Source organism: Schistocerca piceifrons, chromosome 4 (assembly GCF_021461385.2).
Source record: "Schistocerca piceifrons isolate TAMUIC-IGC-003096 chromosome 4, iqSchPice1.1, whole genome shotgun sequence".
NCBI classification, from domain to species: Eukaryota; Metazoa; Arthropoda; class Insecta; order Orthoptera; family Acrididae; genus Schistocerca; species Schistocerca piceifrons.
In genome coordinates this window covers 292,582,711-292,601,418 of record NC_060141.1, presented here as the reverse complement: position 1 = coordinate 292,601,418, position 18,708 = coordinate 292,582,711, and the positions used below count along the sequence as shown (strand labels likewise).

General features: G+C 36.3%; 1 protein-coding gene across 1 annotated transcript in view; it reads left to right on the top strand.

Annotated features, from left to right (window-relative positions):
* Positions 1–18,708, top strand: part of LOC124795477 (integrin alpha-4-like) — a 554,156-nt gene that overhangs the window by 104,339 nt on the left and 431,109 nt on the right. Inside the window, exons 3-4 of the mRNA XM_047259514.1 lie at positions 11,669–11,763; positions 14,179–14,302. Coding sequence (XP_047115470.1) covers positions 11,669–11,763; positions 14,179–14,302 — 219 coding nt within the window. The remainder of the gene's footprint in view (positions 1–11,668; positions 11,764–14,178; positions 14,303–18,708) is intronic.

The window sequence follows — 18,708 nt, the reverse complement described above, 5'->3', positions numbered from 1 at the left end:
CCAGCACTCTCCAAACACCTTACTTTTGCCCCACTCCCAGATTCAGTCACGCTGGAGTTGTTAAAGACCTTCTATCCTTCTCCTGGTCTCTACAGTGGAAACACTTTTTTGCCACCAACCCTACCCACCAGACTCAACTGATGACCAATGCTGAACCCTTCCAGACTCAGTTCACTACTCTATCCTACTACGATCCATCCCTACTGTCCCCAAATCCCCCCTTGTAAACTTTCCATAATTTATTAACCTCAAACCTTGCCTCATCATCACTCATCAAATCGCACAACATGTAAGCTGACCTTACATCTGCAGAAAGAACTACGATCCATCACATAAAAACTGATCCCAACTTTGTTATCCTGCCTGCGGATGAAGACTCCACCACTATGGTTCTGAACTGCACGGACTACCTGGTGGAAGTACTCTGCAAGCTGCCAGATACATCCAACTAGAAACCCTGATACAATTAAACCATTCCAGAAATCCAGCAGTATCTCTAGTCTCTCTTTAAATACTTAGACATACCCCAGAAACTCTCCCTAAAGTCTATCTCCTGGGGAGTGGTGGGGTGTGATGATCAATATAAAAAAGGTGCAGGTATTTAACAAAGTACTTATATCAACAGGGATAGATATTACATGTACAAAGAAGGCAAATCAAAAGAATGGAACTATATTACAGAAAAAATAATAAGTGCAAGCATTTCTTAACAGAAACACAACATATGCTGAATTCTTTTCTGTAAGGCACCATTCTCTTCAGTCAACCAATAAAATACGCAATTTTTAAAATTTTTTTTGGAAGAAATAATGAAGCAATCAACATAAATATAAATATTTTTCACATTATTTATTAATTCTTGGAGAAGATAGGATTTTTTTAAAGAAATCCTCAGTAGTCATTAAGCCCCCATCCAAAGAGCTAAAGTTGCTGTGTGCAAAATAAGACATGCCCATGATAGAAATCCTGCAGTCTGCAACTTCTATCTTGAAATTAAAAAGGTTCTTAATCTATAGGGTACTACACACAGAGTAATAGCGCAGTTTTCTTTAATGCAAAGAAGATAATAAAGTTGCTGATGTCTGAAACAAAGATGTAGTTTTGTCAAACATTGGAAACTACAGAATGGAATGTAACAATGTTAGGTGCTGAGTTACAGACATGAACAACAAAAAGATGGTCAGAAAATGAGCTTTCAGCCAACAAGCCTTTATCAAAAGTAGGCAAGGAACACACACACTCTTATGCAACTGCAGATCACACACACATGACCACAATCTCTGGCAACTGAAGCCAGTCTAGCTTCACGTTTGTACAAGTTATACTTGTATAATATGAAATTGAACACGTCATTGTGATTTAAAACATTTGATAAATATTTCATACATTCTTTTTATAATATTTGACAATAAATTTTTATGTTCTCAGATAGTCAACTATACTATAACAATACTTTTGCAATAAATATTTGTGGACAGCAGTTTTAAATTTTGAAGTGTCTTTTATTGTTTTAATATTATAAGGTAGGTTACTGTATAGTCTGTTTCCCGTTTTCAGTGGTCCATTCTGTTTTAGTGTTGTGTAGTCATGTTGAATGAACATGTATATACTGCTTGCTCCTTTTGTTATAGAGATGCATACTCTGGTTAGTTGATACAGGATTGTTGCTATTTTATAAGTGAAAAATAAATGGAAAAGATAATGAAAGATGTAGAAAACTAAAACAGAGTGAAGAAAAGAGTAGTTACAGTGAAGATATCTTGAGATGGAAGAAAAGAGTAGTTACAGTGAAGAAATCTTGAGATGGAAGAAATTAACATAAATTAAGGCCAGGTGGGTGCCAAGAACCCACAAAATGCAGTGGTGCTAGTTCCCACCTGCAGAGTTCTGAGAAACTGATGTGTAGGGGAAGAATCCAAATGGTATGTGTGGTGAAACAGGTCACAAATACCACGTTGTAGAGTATGCTCTGCGACAGGAGATGCTGAGTTGCCAGTAACACCCTCTGCCTATGCCCCTTCATTTTAATTGATAATTTGGAGGCAGTCATGCTGATGTAGAAGTCCAAACAGTGTTTACATAGTAACTGGTATATGAGATGTGTCACTTTTCAGGTGGCTCTCAATCTGATAGTGCAACCACAACAACATGCCAGACTTCACCTCAAAAAGCTATCTCACTTTCTCCTAGACTACCTGAACAGTGTTACTTCACTTCCTGTCCCTCTGCAGCTCCCTAAACAACCACATCGTCAACTACCATTCTTCTCCTACAAACCCAAACTTGGCCAACCTCCTTAATATTCTACAGCCTACACCACTGCCTCCCAGACTGAAAATAACCCATAATCCCAAGAATCATTCACATCAGTACAGTGCCCTTAACCTCTCATTTAAAGCAGTCTCCCTCCTGAATTATCTGATTATCTAAGGGCCTCACTTTCAGCACTAAACCTGCATTACAACATGCTGCTTTGGTGAAGGACCAACTTCCCTCCACAAATAATATCCACAGGAAATATCACTTTCCAAACCAATCCCAAAACCTTTCCAACAGCAAACCTGATATTGAACCCTACATTGAACAGTTCAGGCCATGATCCCAACTTGATCCACCACCACTACCTAAAAATCTTCCCTTACAATCCTTCCAAGAATTCTTCACGTTCCTCAGGTCACTACAAGATTCATTATAGGATTCATTTAAATTGATTACAAAAATATTGAGTGTTGAGATAATAAAATTCATTGAAATGAATGACAGTGCTTAATTGTATCAGATTCGCTAATTGTTTGCAACAGGATACGTAGAACATACTCCTGAACTTTTTAAGTTTTAAATTTTCTGTGCTGAACATAACAAATCATCAGTCATAGAACAATAACCTTCCACAGCATTGTACCCAATGTATTGTAATGGGAAGTTAACCCTCAACTTGAAAAGACATACATGTATGTAGAATAACACTGCCCATAGCAGTAACTTCTTTTCTAAACAAATAGTTCCTTGAAATTTATATAAATATTAATTTGCATATAGGATTATTTCTGGGCTAACAATTTACAAATTTCATTCACAAGACTGATATTTATTTATTTATTCATTCATAAATAAGTTTCTTTGTACGGATGTTGTCATTATACACACATATGTACATTATTTTGTCTCATAAGATAATGAAATACAAGCTATATGTAATAAATTCATAATATATATATGTATATTACACACACAATTTATCATTGTATTACATAATGCAGAAGAACCTGCTTCAATCAAAAGAAATAGATCACAAGACTCCTCTAATACTTGTCAGATTCCTGAGAAAATTGCCCAGCACCTACAATTTCTTGAAAGTCAACTGGACTAATTAGGGTGAGCCCATACAGGAGTGTGAGAGTGGATCCACCCAAATCTTTCAGTTTCCTCCCTAGGTTTCTCATCACATGTTCCAATGGGTAGGCAACTACCTATCTACTTTCACATTGAGTCCTGGAAAATTGTTTTATGTACAAAGTATGCTGTTAAATACCTCCCTCACATCACATGGGAACTGTTTTGCCTATCTATATTTACAAAATAAGTATGGTAGGTTTATGTCAGGATGGATTAAGAAGAGATCACACATCTGGTACATTAATAACAAGAACTAAATGTAATGGCAAAATGAACTAGTAAGGCAATATACTCATATATACTAAAGATATCTTAAGTAACATTCACTTGGCAATAATCAGATTAAAAGAAGTTATGTACACAAGCAAGGCAAGTTGGACTGCACTGATGCGGCATGTGACAAATGACTACAAAAGGAAGTACAGACCGTAGACCACGTTATACTGACATAAGAATTCTGTGTTTAACATACAAATGCATTTGCTTTGTACATATGAAATTTCAGAATACTATACCTAATATTTACAGTACACATGAATAAAATAGTCTTCACTCAGTTTACCAAAACACCCATGACTTTACCCAAAGAGTTCCTGATAATTACATTAAGACACTTTCTGCAGAGCACACAAGGATAATAATAATATGTAACACTAATAACATTCTAAAATCAGAAATCTGTCACTAGATATTTAATGGCATTGTCACATTTGAAAATTGTAAAATTATCTACCCATTTAGTCACATGGCATATATGTATCAAAATCTAAAGCACACATCTATTACATAACTGAGTTATTTACTTGTATGAACCTGCAAATATAGTGTGGCATAGACTTAAACTCAGTCAACAGGCAAGACAGAAGTTTAGAAATCATGTCATCTTACATACAACATTACTAACAAAGGAGAAAAAAAAAAGAATTAGATACCTATGGATCATGTCTTCGAATTTTGCTATATAATTATCGAAGAATTTCTTTATCTCAGATGTCAGCACTTTAATTTTCCTTTTGACCTTCACCTGCACAAGATCTTCTACATCAAATTTAGAAAATTTGCCTTGATCAACATGTCTCTGCTTTCTCCTATCCCCTTGCTTATTCAGCATCTCCCTGACACACTCTTCTCTCCCTTGTGGTGACAGAATTTTATATGGTGGAAACTCAACATTCTCAGAAATACAGTTAGCTGGTCTGTGATTAAACATGATTTCAAATGCTGAAAAACCTGTTGAAGAATGTTGTAACCTGTTCATAAAATCCTCAAAATCACTGACATAATTTATCCAACTGCCATGATTCTTATTACAATATGTTATAAACAGTCTTCCAATTTCTCTCATATATCTTTCTGCAGGATTACTCAATGGATGGTACACAGAAGTTAGAATATGCCTCATTTTTGCATGATCAACAAAGTCTTTCCAAGCTTGTGATGTAAACTGAGAACCATTGTCATATAAAATTGTTTTAGGAATACCCAGCTGATGAAAATATGCGTTTTTGAACTGAGAGATGATTTGCTTACTGGTAGCTTTCTTAAGAGGAAACAGCTTTATGAACTCCAAAAATACTTCAACCACCACGAAAACATAACAAAATCCATTCTTAGACTTAGCAGAGGTCCATAGACATCCATAGACATGAGGTCTATATTACTATTAGTATGTTTCAGATATGAGCTCTACTTGTATGGTTACTTACCTTCACTCTTTGATGTCTGTCACAGCTAGCATTCTTCTTCTTGACTCTCCTGCCTAAGTTATAAAAATAGATGTTTTCCTAAATCTTTTGTGTACATTTGTTTGATCCACAATGACCAAAACTCTCATGTGTATAAGTAATCAAAGTATCAATACACTGTTCTGGCCAACATACCCTTGTGTACCTTACAATATTCTTCAGTCTATTCTCCTCCTTTCTCAACCACATTCTCTTAACCAACTTCCAATTTTGATCATTATTTTGCTACCTGTGAATGTCTTTGCAAATTTTCAAGATCTCTTTTTCCTCTTTCACAACTCTCAAGTACATAATTTTAAACTCTTTCTCCTCTGCTGGCCAGAGTGGCCGAGCGGTTCTAGGTGCTTCAGTCTGGAACCGCGTGACCGCTATGGTCGCAGGTTCGAAACCTGCCTTGGGCATCGATGTATGTGATGTCCTAAGGTTAGCTAGGTTTAAATAGTTCTGAGTTCTAGGGGACTGGTGACCTCAGATGTTAAGTCCCATAGTGCTCAGAGCCATTTCAACAATTTTTTTCTCCTCTTCAACAAAGTCATTAAATCAGTCACCCCCTAAAGGTAGCCTACACAAAGCATCAGCAACTACATTATGTGTGCCCTAAATTTATCTGATTTCATTATTGAACTGCTGTAAAAACAAGACCCAACAAGTAATTCTGTTATGGTATAGCTTTCACTCCTGGAGATAACATAATGTTTTGTGATCAGTATAGATGATGACTTTGTGAACTAGTAAATAATTTTTAAACTTGTTGAACACCCAATGTACAGCCAAAAGTTCTTTCTCAGTTACAGTATATGTCTTTTCATGCATATACAATACTCAACTAGCAAATGCAAGTGATCTATATTCTGTAACACCTTCAACTTCAAGCTCCTGAAATAAATGAGCACCCAAACCAACATCACTACTGTCTGACATAACACAAAACGGAAGAGACAAATCCAGTCTGAACAATATCTGAGTTTGACACAGCAATCCTTTGATCTCATCAAAAGCATCCTGACATTCTTGATTCCAATCCCAAACAGTACTCTTCTTCAAAAGTACACGCAGGCATAAAGCATTCAAAGCTTGGTTGCTCAAAAATTGTCTATGGAATCCAGTTAACCCAAAGAATGATTTAAGCTGCCCTTTGTTGCAAGGAGCAGGAAAATTAGGAATAGCATCAAGTTTCTCTTTATCTGGTTGAATTCCTTTCTCATGTATAACATGTCCTAAAACTTTTACTTCTTCCACACAAAATTTACACTTACCTATTTTCAGAGTCATACCCCTGATTCCAATTTTGAGAACACATCTCTTAACAGATCTAAATTTGTTCCCAAGTCTTTTCAGGTATTAAAATGTCATCAACATACGCAATTCATTTTGAACCCACTTCACTTCCCAAGAGTTCTTATGAATTCAACTGCCCAAATGGCAACACACAGTTCTGAAAACATTTACCTCCATGCAAAAATGCTGTATACTTTTTAGAATTAATTTTAAGTGGGATCTGGTGAAATTCAGAGGTCAAGTCCAAACTACTCATGAATTTTACACAATGAAATTTGTGTAACAGGTCATCCATGTTCTCAGGATGGTCATTCTGTGTTACCAAAACCAAAAGATTATTGTAAGCACTCCTATTTCTCTGCATGTCTCCACATCTTTCCTTTTTGAAAATTTTGTATTATATGGCTTGAGAAAGAAACGTTGGTGATCTCTAAGAATAAGCATGCTCTGATAGCCTTTTACTTTCCCTGGTCTTTCATTGAACACATTTCTAAACTCCAATAACAAATTCCTAAGTTGTTCCTTTTGTTGGTCATTACCAGTTCCAGCTTCTGTCACTTTAGAATCTACTAATCTTTCAAAATGCTGATCCTCAGTCTTATCAAAATTCATATCATCATAAAATATTTGGTACTCACCTTGGCTCACAATGTTCTGCAAATAGTTACAACTTTTCCCACAGCTCAAAATACAGAAATTAGATTTCACACAAGTATTACTTTTAGGTTCCAAAATAAACCATTCTTTAGCACTCCATCCAAAACAATGCTCAACTTTCACTATCCAGTCCATATCAAGAATTATATTTTCTTTCAGACTAGGGATCACTAAGCATCAATGTTAAAACATTTTGTCTTCTATACTAAAACTACCTAAGATTTTACCAATTTGCTTTGCTTACCTGTAGCTCCTCTCATCTTGCTACCTGTATCAATCAAACAGTTGCCTCCCCACTGAACAATCTTAATTTTAATGTAAGGACACCCAAAATATGAATCATCCTCCCTGTTGTCAGACACTTCATGCAAAAGATCACTTTCAATTTCATCAAATGCTCCATCCACATTGTATTCACAAAATTTTATCAACTTTACTAGTATCATGACATTACTTTGAATACTGATGTCATCAGGTAAAGATTGAACACAATGAATAGATTCCATGGCACAATGAACATCACTTGTTACAGAAGGAACACAAAACACATTACTGTGGAAATTACACTTCCTGCTTGGATCCTCTTTCACTTCATTCCACCAATTGGAGTGCAAATTCTGACTAAACACAGATAAATTATTTCAGAATGCACCTTTACCTAAGTTATCATCAATCTGGTCCCAAACAAACTTCAGAAAGTTTTCACCTTTATTCTCAAGGCTCACAGATACATCACCTTCACTGTTTGGAACATTACTCTGTATGACATTATTGAAAAACTATTTTGATTGTATTGGTATTCCATGACCCACACTTACAATCTCACATATCTCACTTACCTTACCTGTATTGTCAACGTCATGTACAAATAACTCTGAAACTTCATTATTCTTAAAGTCCACAGATACCTGCTACAGATCATCATCATATTTCTCCAAAATTACTTCATCAACAACATCACTGACAATACAAGTCTCATCTCCATCAAAGGCACTTAGCTCACCTACATTCATTTGCAATAAGCCACCAGCCTCAGTTTTACCAATCTCAGTTACTTCACAGCCCTCATTCACATCTGCATCAAAAATACCACCTAGTTCAGACGTACTACAGTTATCACCTGATTTACACACATCAACAACACTATTTTGTGCCTAAGAGAAGAAATCATTGGTACACACTACAACAAAATTCTCATCACTCTCACATTCTAGTTTGTGATTAGCATCTACATCACTATAATTGAACATAGTATCCCAAAACATTTGATCAAAACATAAATGAGAAACCTGATGTTCCTTCTGTCCAATTTCAGATACATGTGCCATATCATTAACTCTGTTGTTACTCTCTACTTGTAAGTGTAGCTTAGGGATCCTATGCTTGTTATGTTTCCTCACCCCAAAACTGTGGTCTTTCATTGAGGTGAACTGCTGTTTCAGAGAAGTTAATTCTGTGATTGTTTCTTCTATTAAACTGACCATGATTATTCCCACTATCCTATCCTGCTACTGTCCAGAATTTCTCTCCCTATTGTCACTTTGATCCTGATGGAAGTTACCACTATCTCTGTTTCTTTGATTACTCCCATTGTGATTTCTATCATTATTATTATTATGGTGCATACTGCTTTCTACTGCCCTATCCAGCCTGTCAGCAGATTGTAAGAACTGTTCAGGACAATTGAAGCATGTGCACGAATAATGCTGTATATCACATTTTGCAGTTGTTGGGAAATTGACAAAAACTGTTAGTTCCAGAGAATTAATACAATATAATAATGTAATAGCAGATATGTATTGTTTGTGCATACAGACTGTGGAAAATACTAATTTCTAGTTTTTAAAATTGCACTAAGCACAGGTTTCTCGAAAATAAGTAAGTTTTAAAATGGAATAATGCTGTATGGCAATGGATATACAGCGTTATTCCTGATCAGCCAGTGCTCTACTGTAATTATAAGGTATCTAGAATCCAAAAATAGTAAGTAAGAGATTTAAAACAAGATACTAAATAATATTTATTGTAAACTGAATTGCTTGATCTTAAAAAAAATACAACATTAGTTTAACAAGTTTAGGCTCAAATCTAGTACATTATAGTCAGTTGTCACACTGCAGGTTTTCATAAACCTGCCTGTATTTTGGTTCCATATATTTCGTCAAGTCCAAAAGATCCCTTTTCTTCTCCTTATGAACTTTCAGTGTCCTGTTATAGAGCAACTGGAATTCAGAAGGCAATGGACAATTTTTTACTTGATGTTCACAACCATGCTTTACAATACAGTGTTTTCCTATGGGCGAAGCACATTGTGGGTACGGTGCACACTTAAACCTCAAGGATTGTCACTACACAGCTTCAACCAAAGTACATCGGTAATTTTCAAAGCAGGCGGCTTTTTCAAAAGCAACTCGATGGATCCTATGTCCTTGAAGTCTTCCATCATCATCTTGTGAATGGTCAGTTTTGAAGGATCGACAAAGGCCTCAGCAATGACATGCTTCCATGCTGAAGGAACCATAAGTTTTGACACTTTCTTTCTTTTATCGATGACTGCAAAATCCCTTTCACAAGGTTGGAAACTGTGACCCAAACATAAAAACTTCTGATGTATTTCTGTAAAGTAATTGTAGCTGATCAGATAGAAATAAAGCCCTAAAACTCACCACTTGTTGTTCTGCCCGACACAGCGGTCAGACCAAACAATCAGTTTTCATTCCATACCTTCTTCAAGCATATCATAATTGTGCGTCACAAATTTAAGCAGACAGGAAACTATTTTGGCTGAATCCATCCGTGCGGTGGATTCATCCCACAAATTTACGCTGATGTTTCCAGTACCAACGTCATGAATCGTGAAATTATACGATGACAGCTGTCTCTGGTAGAATATCATGGAATGAGTCAATGTAGGGTAAAGTAAAACCTCTTGTAGGTCAACACATATAACATGTATATTGTTATTCCTCTTAGTCATTTCCGTATTGTTTTTTAGGGCTTTGTATGCTTGGTCTGCCCTTGAATGATGCAACTGACTTTCAACTTCAATCTTGTGCAGTTCTATTTCATCTGAAGCTGCAATCATTTTGTTAAACAATAAATCACACAGTCTGCAAGTATCTGATCTAGGTTTTCTGAAAGGCAGATTAAAATCTGTTTGAAACACACTTTGATAGTATGACCTGCTTATTGACTTATCAGGAAACTTCGGTAAACAACCAGTACATTCTACAAAGGTTGAGATCGGGGTGCAGACATTCTTTTGAGGATTTATTCCTGCTGTAATGGCTCATCTGCTTTGGGAAACTAGATATGTGTTGCCCAATAAGAGCCCTGTTGTCATTTGATATGGCATGTGGCCTATTGCAATGTTTTCCTCTGCCACCTTCAGGAGTGGTTATTCCACCTTTTACTTTACATTGCAGATTCTGCATTCGTTGCTGGGTGATGGAGAATATGTCAATCAATGTTTTTTGACACACTTCTTTTGAGCAAACTTTGTATCTGAAAGTAGCTTGTTTCCGTGAAGTATCGTCTGTCTTACCTCTCTTGTGCCTGGCTGGCACATCTATTTCCATGGATTTTATTAAGTATATGGACTGCTCATCATATGTTAAGGCATGATATTCTTCGTACGGTTTTAACTTCATTTCCAGGTTTATGTCCTTGCATCCTTCTTTTGAACACACTTCTGCAATGCATACACGATCCTGAATTATGAAAACAATCACTAATACTACCTAATATTTAACTAGATTATCAAATTTCACATTCTCTTTTAATAATATAGCATTACTCAGACTGAGTATTCTATTTTTTCGCCAATGATAACTACAGAACTGTAGTTAATTTCGTTCATGTTACATAATTTTACTGTAATGTTTTCAGAAGATACACATAACATGTCATTAGAGCCATGTACTCTACAGGGCATGTCACTGCTTTACAGGACACATATGCTTCTGTAAAGAGATACACCTTTTTACAAAACCCATACAGCATTATTCCACTCACTTGTGTAGGAGGCTGTTTTGCAGGAACTACCTTTTCTTTTCATGATTTATGTTCCAGTCCAGCATCACGAAGCCTTTTCCTCTTAATATCCTGCCAACTACCAATGTTAATTTTCCTTTTCCATGCATTATTTGCGCGTTTCAAACCACTTGCGGTAAGCGTCACCTTGCTGCACTTCACCATTCTTGTAATATACAGCATTGTTCGCGCAGAGGTGCGAATACTGTGCACGTCTCGTCACTGTTCAGTGCTGCCCTTGGACGGTGAACATGTCAATTATAACAGCAGGCAATGCAGACTGCCGTATATGGCATTATTCCACACAATTCTATGAAATGTCAAAATGTGCTATACAGCGTTATTCGTGCGCGCGCTTCAATTGTCAGGTGTTTGTACCAAATTCTATTGCAATCTCTTTGATAACCTCCATTTACAGAAAATTAGGGTAACGTTTTGTGTGTCTTGTATTCATTTATGCTTGGATTCAAATTCAGACAAATATCTATTTTGATTTACTACATGGAAACATGGAAATGTGTGCAGCAAATTGTTTCTTATAATCATGTTTATATTTGCAGCCAATGAAAAAAATCCTCAGAAAGAAAGCAGAGTTAATGCATGGATAGGAGCTTCAATGACTGCTATCAATGGAAAAAAAGATGAGAGTGTGGTGGTAAGTATTGTTTATATTTCTACAGCAAGAAACTTGTATTTCATTTCAGAAGTCACATACACTTCATTTTAACTGACTACAGCCTTACAAAAATAAAATATTTAATATGTATTGCAATTACTAACAAATACTCAAATTATCCTTGGATGGCCATAGATTTAATAAAAGTGAAGAGAAGGCTTGTGTTGGCAAAACAGGCATTTATAACTAAGGAAAATATTTTAATCAGTAAATAGAGAACTCATAAAGTCATTTGCAAAATCACTTCTATGGAGTACATTGCTCTATTGTGGTAAAAGTTGGACCCTTGGGTAAACAAGAAAAGAACTGAGCTGAAATTATTGAAATGTGGATAAGGTGGACAACGACAAGAATGAGCTGGATGGAAAAAAGAAACTAACTTCTAAATCTTGGTAACCTTTGTTGGATACCACTTCATCATGAGATTCATCTGTAAAAAAGAGGAGATTAAGACAAATAAAACAAAACTAAATGTTATTACAGCAGTAGTACCTGTAACAACAATATTAGCATTGAAAAATTGTATCAGATTGCAGCTTACCTGAGCATAAATTTTCTTCAGCCACTGTTGTATTTCTCCCTGACATCCAGAATCACTGAATTTTTCCTCTTCAGCTTTCAAAATTTCTTGCCCACTCAACAAACATGACATACTTGTACCAGAATTCCAGCACACCGTAAAATATAATGAGCACATGCATGAAACTCACAACAGGGGCACACATTGTCCCAATCGCTTGCAACAACAGCTTTTAAGTTTTCTACTGTTCCTTTAAACATAATTCTATAAATTGACAACAGAAGGTATCACTTGTCAACAGAGAGGTAGTGAGACATTTTTTATATTGCTTTCATATGAAGTGAGTCCAGTTTTCTAAGAAAGCGTGGCTCATTTGTTAAGAAAATTGTGGCCTGAATAATACTCGGGTGTGGTCTTTTGGACACAGCATCATGGCTCAAGTTGGACTCAGGTTTTGGTGCCAAAGTGTTGAAGGAAGTGGAAAGAGAACACTAAAATGTATTAGACATGTTATCAGACACAACACTTTTATCATAAACATTCTTCAATGGAAAGTGTTGGGGAATAAAGGAAGAGGTGGTCTAGGGTGAAGTATTTGGAAAATATAGGGAGTTGAGGAAAGGGATATAACAACTACATGGAACTAAAATAAACAGCCAATGACTGAAGAGAATGGTTGCTTGAAAATGCATTACCCTTTAGGATACATATATGTCCATCAGATTTAAAAATCAAGTAATAGTCAATAGCGTACAGGCATGTACAATGGTATATGTGTAAATTTTTTAAATCAGCAGAGATTTAAATTCTTTCTCCACCAACTAAAAGAAGGAAAGGTAAAAGTTAATAACAGAAGACATGCTATAGCTCCTACATTTTTCATACTGATGTTGACAGTATATACCTCATTACTGAGGTATTTCAACTACTGATTTTAAGAAACCAACTGGACAGAGGTCTGATTTGTTGAAGAACAACTTAAGTGAATTCCTTTTGTTAGGTAATCATTATGGATATATATGTGTGACAGCCACTGCATAAATGGCAAACAAGGTTATGGTAGTGACTGCAGTCTTCACTCTTGCCTTTTTATTGGTCCTCTACCAGTACCTACAGAAAAACCACTGTGTTTGAAAAAATAGCAGTCAGAAGCTTGTGGCTGCACAATATCAAGTTTCAATTATTTACATCAATAAATGGTGAAGGGTAAGGAACATTACAAAAAACTTCATATTTAAGTACTAATAACAATGTGTCACCTGCTTGTTTTGCCTTGGTAAATATGAAGCTAATTCATTGTCCACACTCATGCAGTAGGAGCAATATATCTTGGCTGACATGAGCCCTACACATAAGTGTAAATGAAGGGAAAACATCTTGCAAGTAATGAATATTAACATCTCATGGAAATTGTTTAAGATTTACATTAATACAACAATTAGATGTATTGCAGTAGACACAAAATTTCTGAATACAACACATAAGGTAGCTGAAACCTAGAAGTCATAGAGAGACTGATTAAGAAAGGAAGTGTAAATGAAAACAATAACATCAAATTTATTAGTTGCATTGCTCAGAAAGTACTACAGTACCCAAAAATAATTTGACATGAAACATTAATCTAAAACAAAAATTCTGTGATGGAGGAATTCTGTTATCTGATGCTTGTAGAGGAACCTCATAAATATTTTTTAAATGATCCTGGAAAGGTAGTTTTTAAATTTGATATATAATGTAAATTTAGCAATTAATAATAAATTTATAAAATAGCACCTTATTATTTTGCAATGTATATAATGAGTATCTGAAGAACTAATTTAATATGTTAGAGTAAGTCATTTATGAAAGCTTCCAGTAATAAATTTGATTTACAGGTCTGTGGCCACCGACGGAGGGACATAAGTTATCCAAAAAGCAATATAATGACAGGTTCATGCTATATTATCCCTGTTGGCAAGAGAGAGGCACAGGAACAATGTAAACTTGTTCCATTAAATGGTGAGTGCAATGTCTTTTGATCTTAAAATTACTATAAGGAGCAAACACATAAATAAATGTGTGTGATGTAATAATGAAATCCAGACTCCTATTTGGATAAGACCGATCAGTTGGTATTTTAGATGTAATGATTCAGTTTTTAAAGATTTCCATTAATCATTACATGCTTTCTCAGTTATGGTGTTATCAGAAAGCTTTCACTATTATCAGAACAGAAATTAAGTATCCAATTTATTACCTTTAATAAGTGTATTTACAAAGAATTTGTAAAGCTGATTTTGAGGTGTCGAAGTGATACTGTTGTTCCGTGCTTTCTGCAAAGCACCATCGGGAACTGATGATATCTGGAATCAGACTGCATTTATAGATTTACTTCATCCATTCAAGAATGTTGTATGGAAAGCTAGATCTTATGTATGCTTATTCATTGAACTTTAAACATTTCCACATGCTGTACTCTGGATGACTTGTAGTTCAGAACCTTATATAGATATATAGCATATGTTCAATGGCTGTTGAGGTACAGAAGTTACTATTTTATGTCTAAGGAAAGTCAAATAAAGGCATACAGGACTATATAAATGAACAATTCTAGCAATTATTTTACATGAAACAGAGATTCCACACTGACTTCAATATGTTTTATGTCTCTTGCTACCATCACTTAACAGTATTTACGCAGACATCTTTTGATGTGAACTTTACAGCTGCTGCAAAAGAGTACAAGCAGAAAAGGGAGACATAAGCTAGAAATTGCTTTGGTTTCTGAGCACTCTGGAAGCTGTGCTACATTCAAATGATGGCCACTGCAGAAACTAGACATAATTATAACATTACTTTTAACTTGTATGAATTGTTTCAAACTCTGCACAAAGATAGATAAATGGATGTAATGAAAACAAAATTTCTTATCCAGTAATCTGTATCTGCTGCTGAGATATGATGATTTAAATTGGAGCTAAATGTAGCACTTAAAATTCATTTTTACATGACTTGTATGCATTGAAATGGTACAAAGTGAATTGCATAAATGAAAAATGTATTCTTTCAACAAAACTGAAAACTCACTTTGAAAAAATCTGGCTTCATTTGGATTTGCTTACAAAAAACATGTTTCTGTGAGTTTTTTTAAATTTAATCACCTTTGCGTTTCAAATTTGTGTGGATTCGTCAAAATCTACTACAAATGTAGATAAATACATGTAATTACTGGTTATCTTGTTGTTTTGAAATGTTTATCTGTTGCCATGATATAAGCAACATTATTTAAAAAGCAATAAGTAAACCTAAACCAGATCTGTCATCACACAAGTCAACAAAAATCTTCATTGGTTGCCAAATTATGGTAGTCTAATGTGAAAATTATGGTAGAGTAAAAGTACCAGAATCAAAAATGCTTTGATCATAGTACAGAACTATTGAATACGCCCTGGGCAGAGGTAGGGATGAAACAGAAGCAAACTAGATTTTTGGCTTATCTGGCAGCTTCAAAGGCATTAAAATCAAGACCTCTAGACAAATTCATCCTTTCAAATGAGTTGACTTCTCTTCCCCAGTGCAGTGAGCTTTCTTAGCTGCAAGGAGAGGGCACACCTGTTTCCTACAGTTTATATGCTAAAGTTCTCGAACGTGTGTCCAAAATCCAGAAGATTCACCAGCCGTAGAAAAAATATTTGGTAGGAAGAGGTTCACAATTGGCAACTCAGTAATGTGTTGGTCCACCATTGGCCCTTATGCAAGCAGTTATTTGGCTTGGCATTGACTGGTGAAGTTGTTAGATGCCCTCCTGAGAGACATGGTGCCAAATTCTGTCCAACTGGTGTGCTGGATTGTCAAAATCCTGAGATGGTTGGAGCCCCCTGCCATAATACTACAGATGTTCTCAGTTGTGGAGAGATCTGGTGAACTTGATGTCCTAGGAAGGGTTTGGCAAGCATGAAGACAAGCAGTAGGAAATCTCATCATGTGCGGGCAAGCTTTATCTCACTGAAATGGAAGCCCGGTACAGCTTACCATGAAGGCAACAGAATGGGATATAGAATATCATCAATGCACTGCTGTGCTGTAAGGATGGTATGGATCACAACCAATGGGATCCTCCACCATGAAAAGAAATGCCATGCCAAACCTTCACTCCTGGTTGTCAGGTCATATGGTGATATCTCAGTATTGTATAGGGCGTTTCCAGATATACCTTTGCTGGTAATCAAAGCTCATTTCAAAACCTGACTCATCAATGAAGAAAATTCTGCTTCAGTAATGAGATACCATTTCAAAGACATGTCAGAAGATGCCCTGGACAGAGATGGGATACCAGTCAGACTATTGCCCCACCACACAGCCCAGCAACCAGCAGTGACAGCCTGGGGCGCGATTTCTTTTCATGGCAGGACCCCTTTGGTTGTTATCAGTGACACTCATACAGAATAGTGGTACACTGATGATATTCTATCACCTGTTTTGTTGCCCTTCATAGCATTAAAGCCTGGGCTTACGTATCAGCAAAAATACTGCCTGCCAGCACACAGTGAGAGTTTCCGCTACTTGTCTTCAGGCTTACCAAACTCTACCTTGGGCATATCTTGAAGATTGTTTGAGCATTATTGGCAGAGCCCTCCAACCATCTCAGGGTTTTGATGATCTAACTCGCCAATTGCTCAGAATTTTACATGATATCCCTCAGGAGGACATTCAACAACTCCTTGAATCAATGCCAAGCTGAACAACTGCTGGTGTAAGGGCCAGAGCTGGACCAGTGTATTATTGACTTGCTTGATTTGTGATGCTCTTTCTCTTGAAGAAATAATGCAATTATTCTAAAATTGTAATAGTATGTTTGTGTATACTTGTAAATCATATTTAATGATTTCTATCTCATCTAGATAATTCTTTCATGAGGCTGGCTTTTTTTGTCTTAGAATGTAGTATCACATGGCTGAAGAGTGTAAATGTAATAACTAAGAAAGTTTCTCGGGGGCCGTGGGGGGGGGGGGGGGGGGGGAGGGGTAAAATTTCTGAGACGGACTTGTTCCTGAGAGGGGAGGGGGGTGGTGATATTGAACAGTTTTTTGTTTTTTGGTTGGGAGAAATGATTTTTTTCCCTCAGTGGATAACTTCACCCTTGTCCATCCCCCTTTCCCAAACTAACCACCTGTTATATTTATGATTAAGGGTATAAGAACAAACAGAAACAAGTCAATGTGCTTCTAGAGAGTGGGATGCATGTACTATAGGAAGTATCTGAAAGTTGGGTGCAGCTATTATACAGGGTGAGTCACTAACTATTGCCACCTAGAATAGCTTTGAAAGTATGATAGGAGCTGAAAAGTTTGTGGGAAAAATGATGCATTGGACAACGGGGTCCATAATATGACATTAGTTTTTTGTTGTTAACGTGGGGTCACTTCAGATATATGCAATCTTCTTATTGTGGACTGAGTGGTATTCCCTATTGAAGCACATGCTCTGACAATCCTCTGTTGAATATCATTGTTGTTGTTGTGGTCTTCAGTCCTGGGACTGGTTTGATGCAGCCCTCCATGCTACCCTGTCCTGTGCAAGCTTCTTCATCTACCAGTACTTATTGCAGCCCACATCCTTCTGAATCTGCTTAGTGTATTCATCTCTTGGTCTCCCTCTACGATTTTTACCCTCCACGCAGCCCTCCAATGCTAAATTTGTGATCCCTTGATGCCTCAAAACATTTCCTACTAACCGGCCCCTCCTTTTTGTCAAATTGTGCCACATACTCCTCTTCTCCCCAATTCTATTCAATACTTCATCATTAGTTATGTGATCTACCCATCTAATCTTCAGCATTCTTCTGTAGCACCACATTTCGAAAGCTTCTATTCTCTTCTTGTCCAAACTATTTATCGTCCATGTTTCACTTCCATACATGGCTACACTCCATACAAATACTTTCAGAAACGACTTCCTGACACTTAAATCTATACTCAATGTTAAAAAATTTCTCTTCTTCAGAAACGCTTTCCTAGCCATTGCCAGTCTACATTTTATATCCTCTCTACTTTGACCATCATCAGTTATTTTGCTCCCCAAATAGCAAAACTCCTTTACTACTTTAAGTGTCTCATTTCCTAATCTAATTCCCTCGGCATCACCTGACTTAATTCGACTACATTCCATTATCCTTGTTTTGCTTTTGTTGATGTTCATCTTATATCCTCCTTTCAAGACACTGTCCATTCCGTTCAACTGCTCTTCCAAGTCCTTTGCTGTCTCTGACAGAATTACAATGTCATCGGCGAACCTCAAAGTTTTTATTTCTTCTCCATGGATTTTAATACCTACTCCGAATTTTCCTTTTCTTTCCTTTACTGCTTGCTCAATATACAGATTGAATAACATCGGGGAGAGGCTACAACCCTGTCTCACTCCCTTCT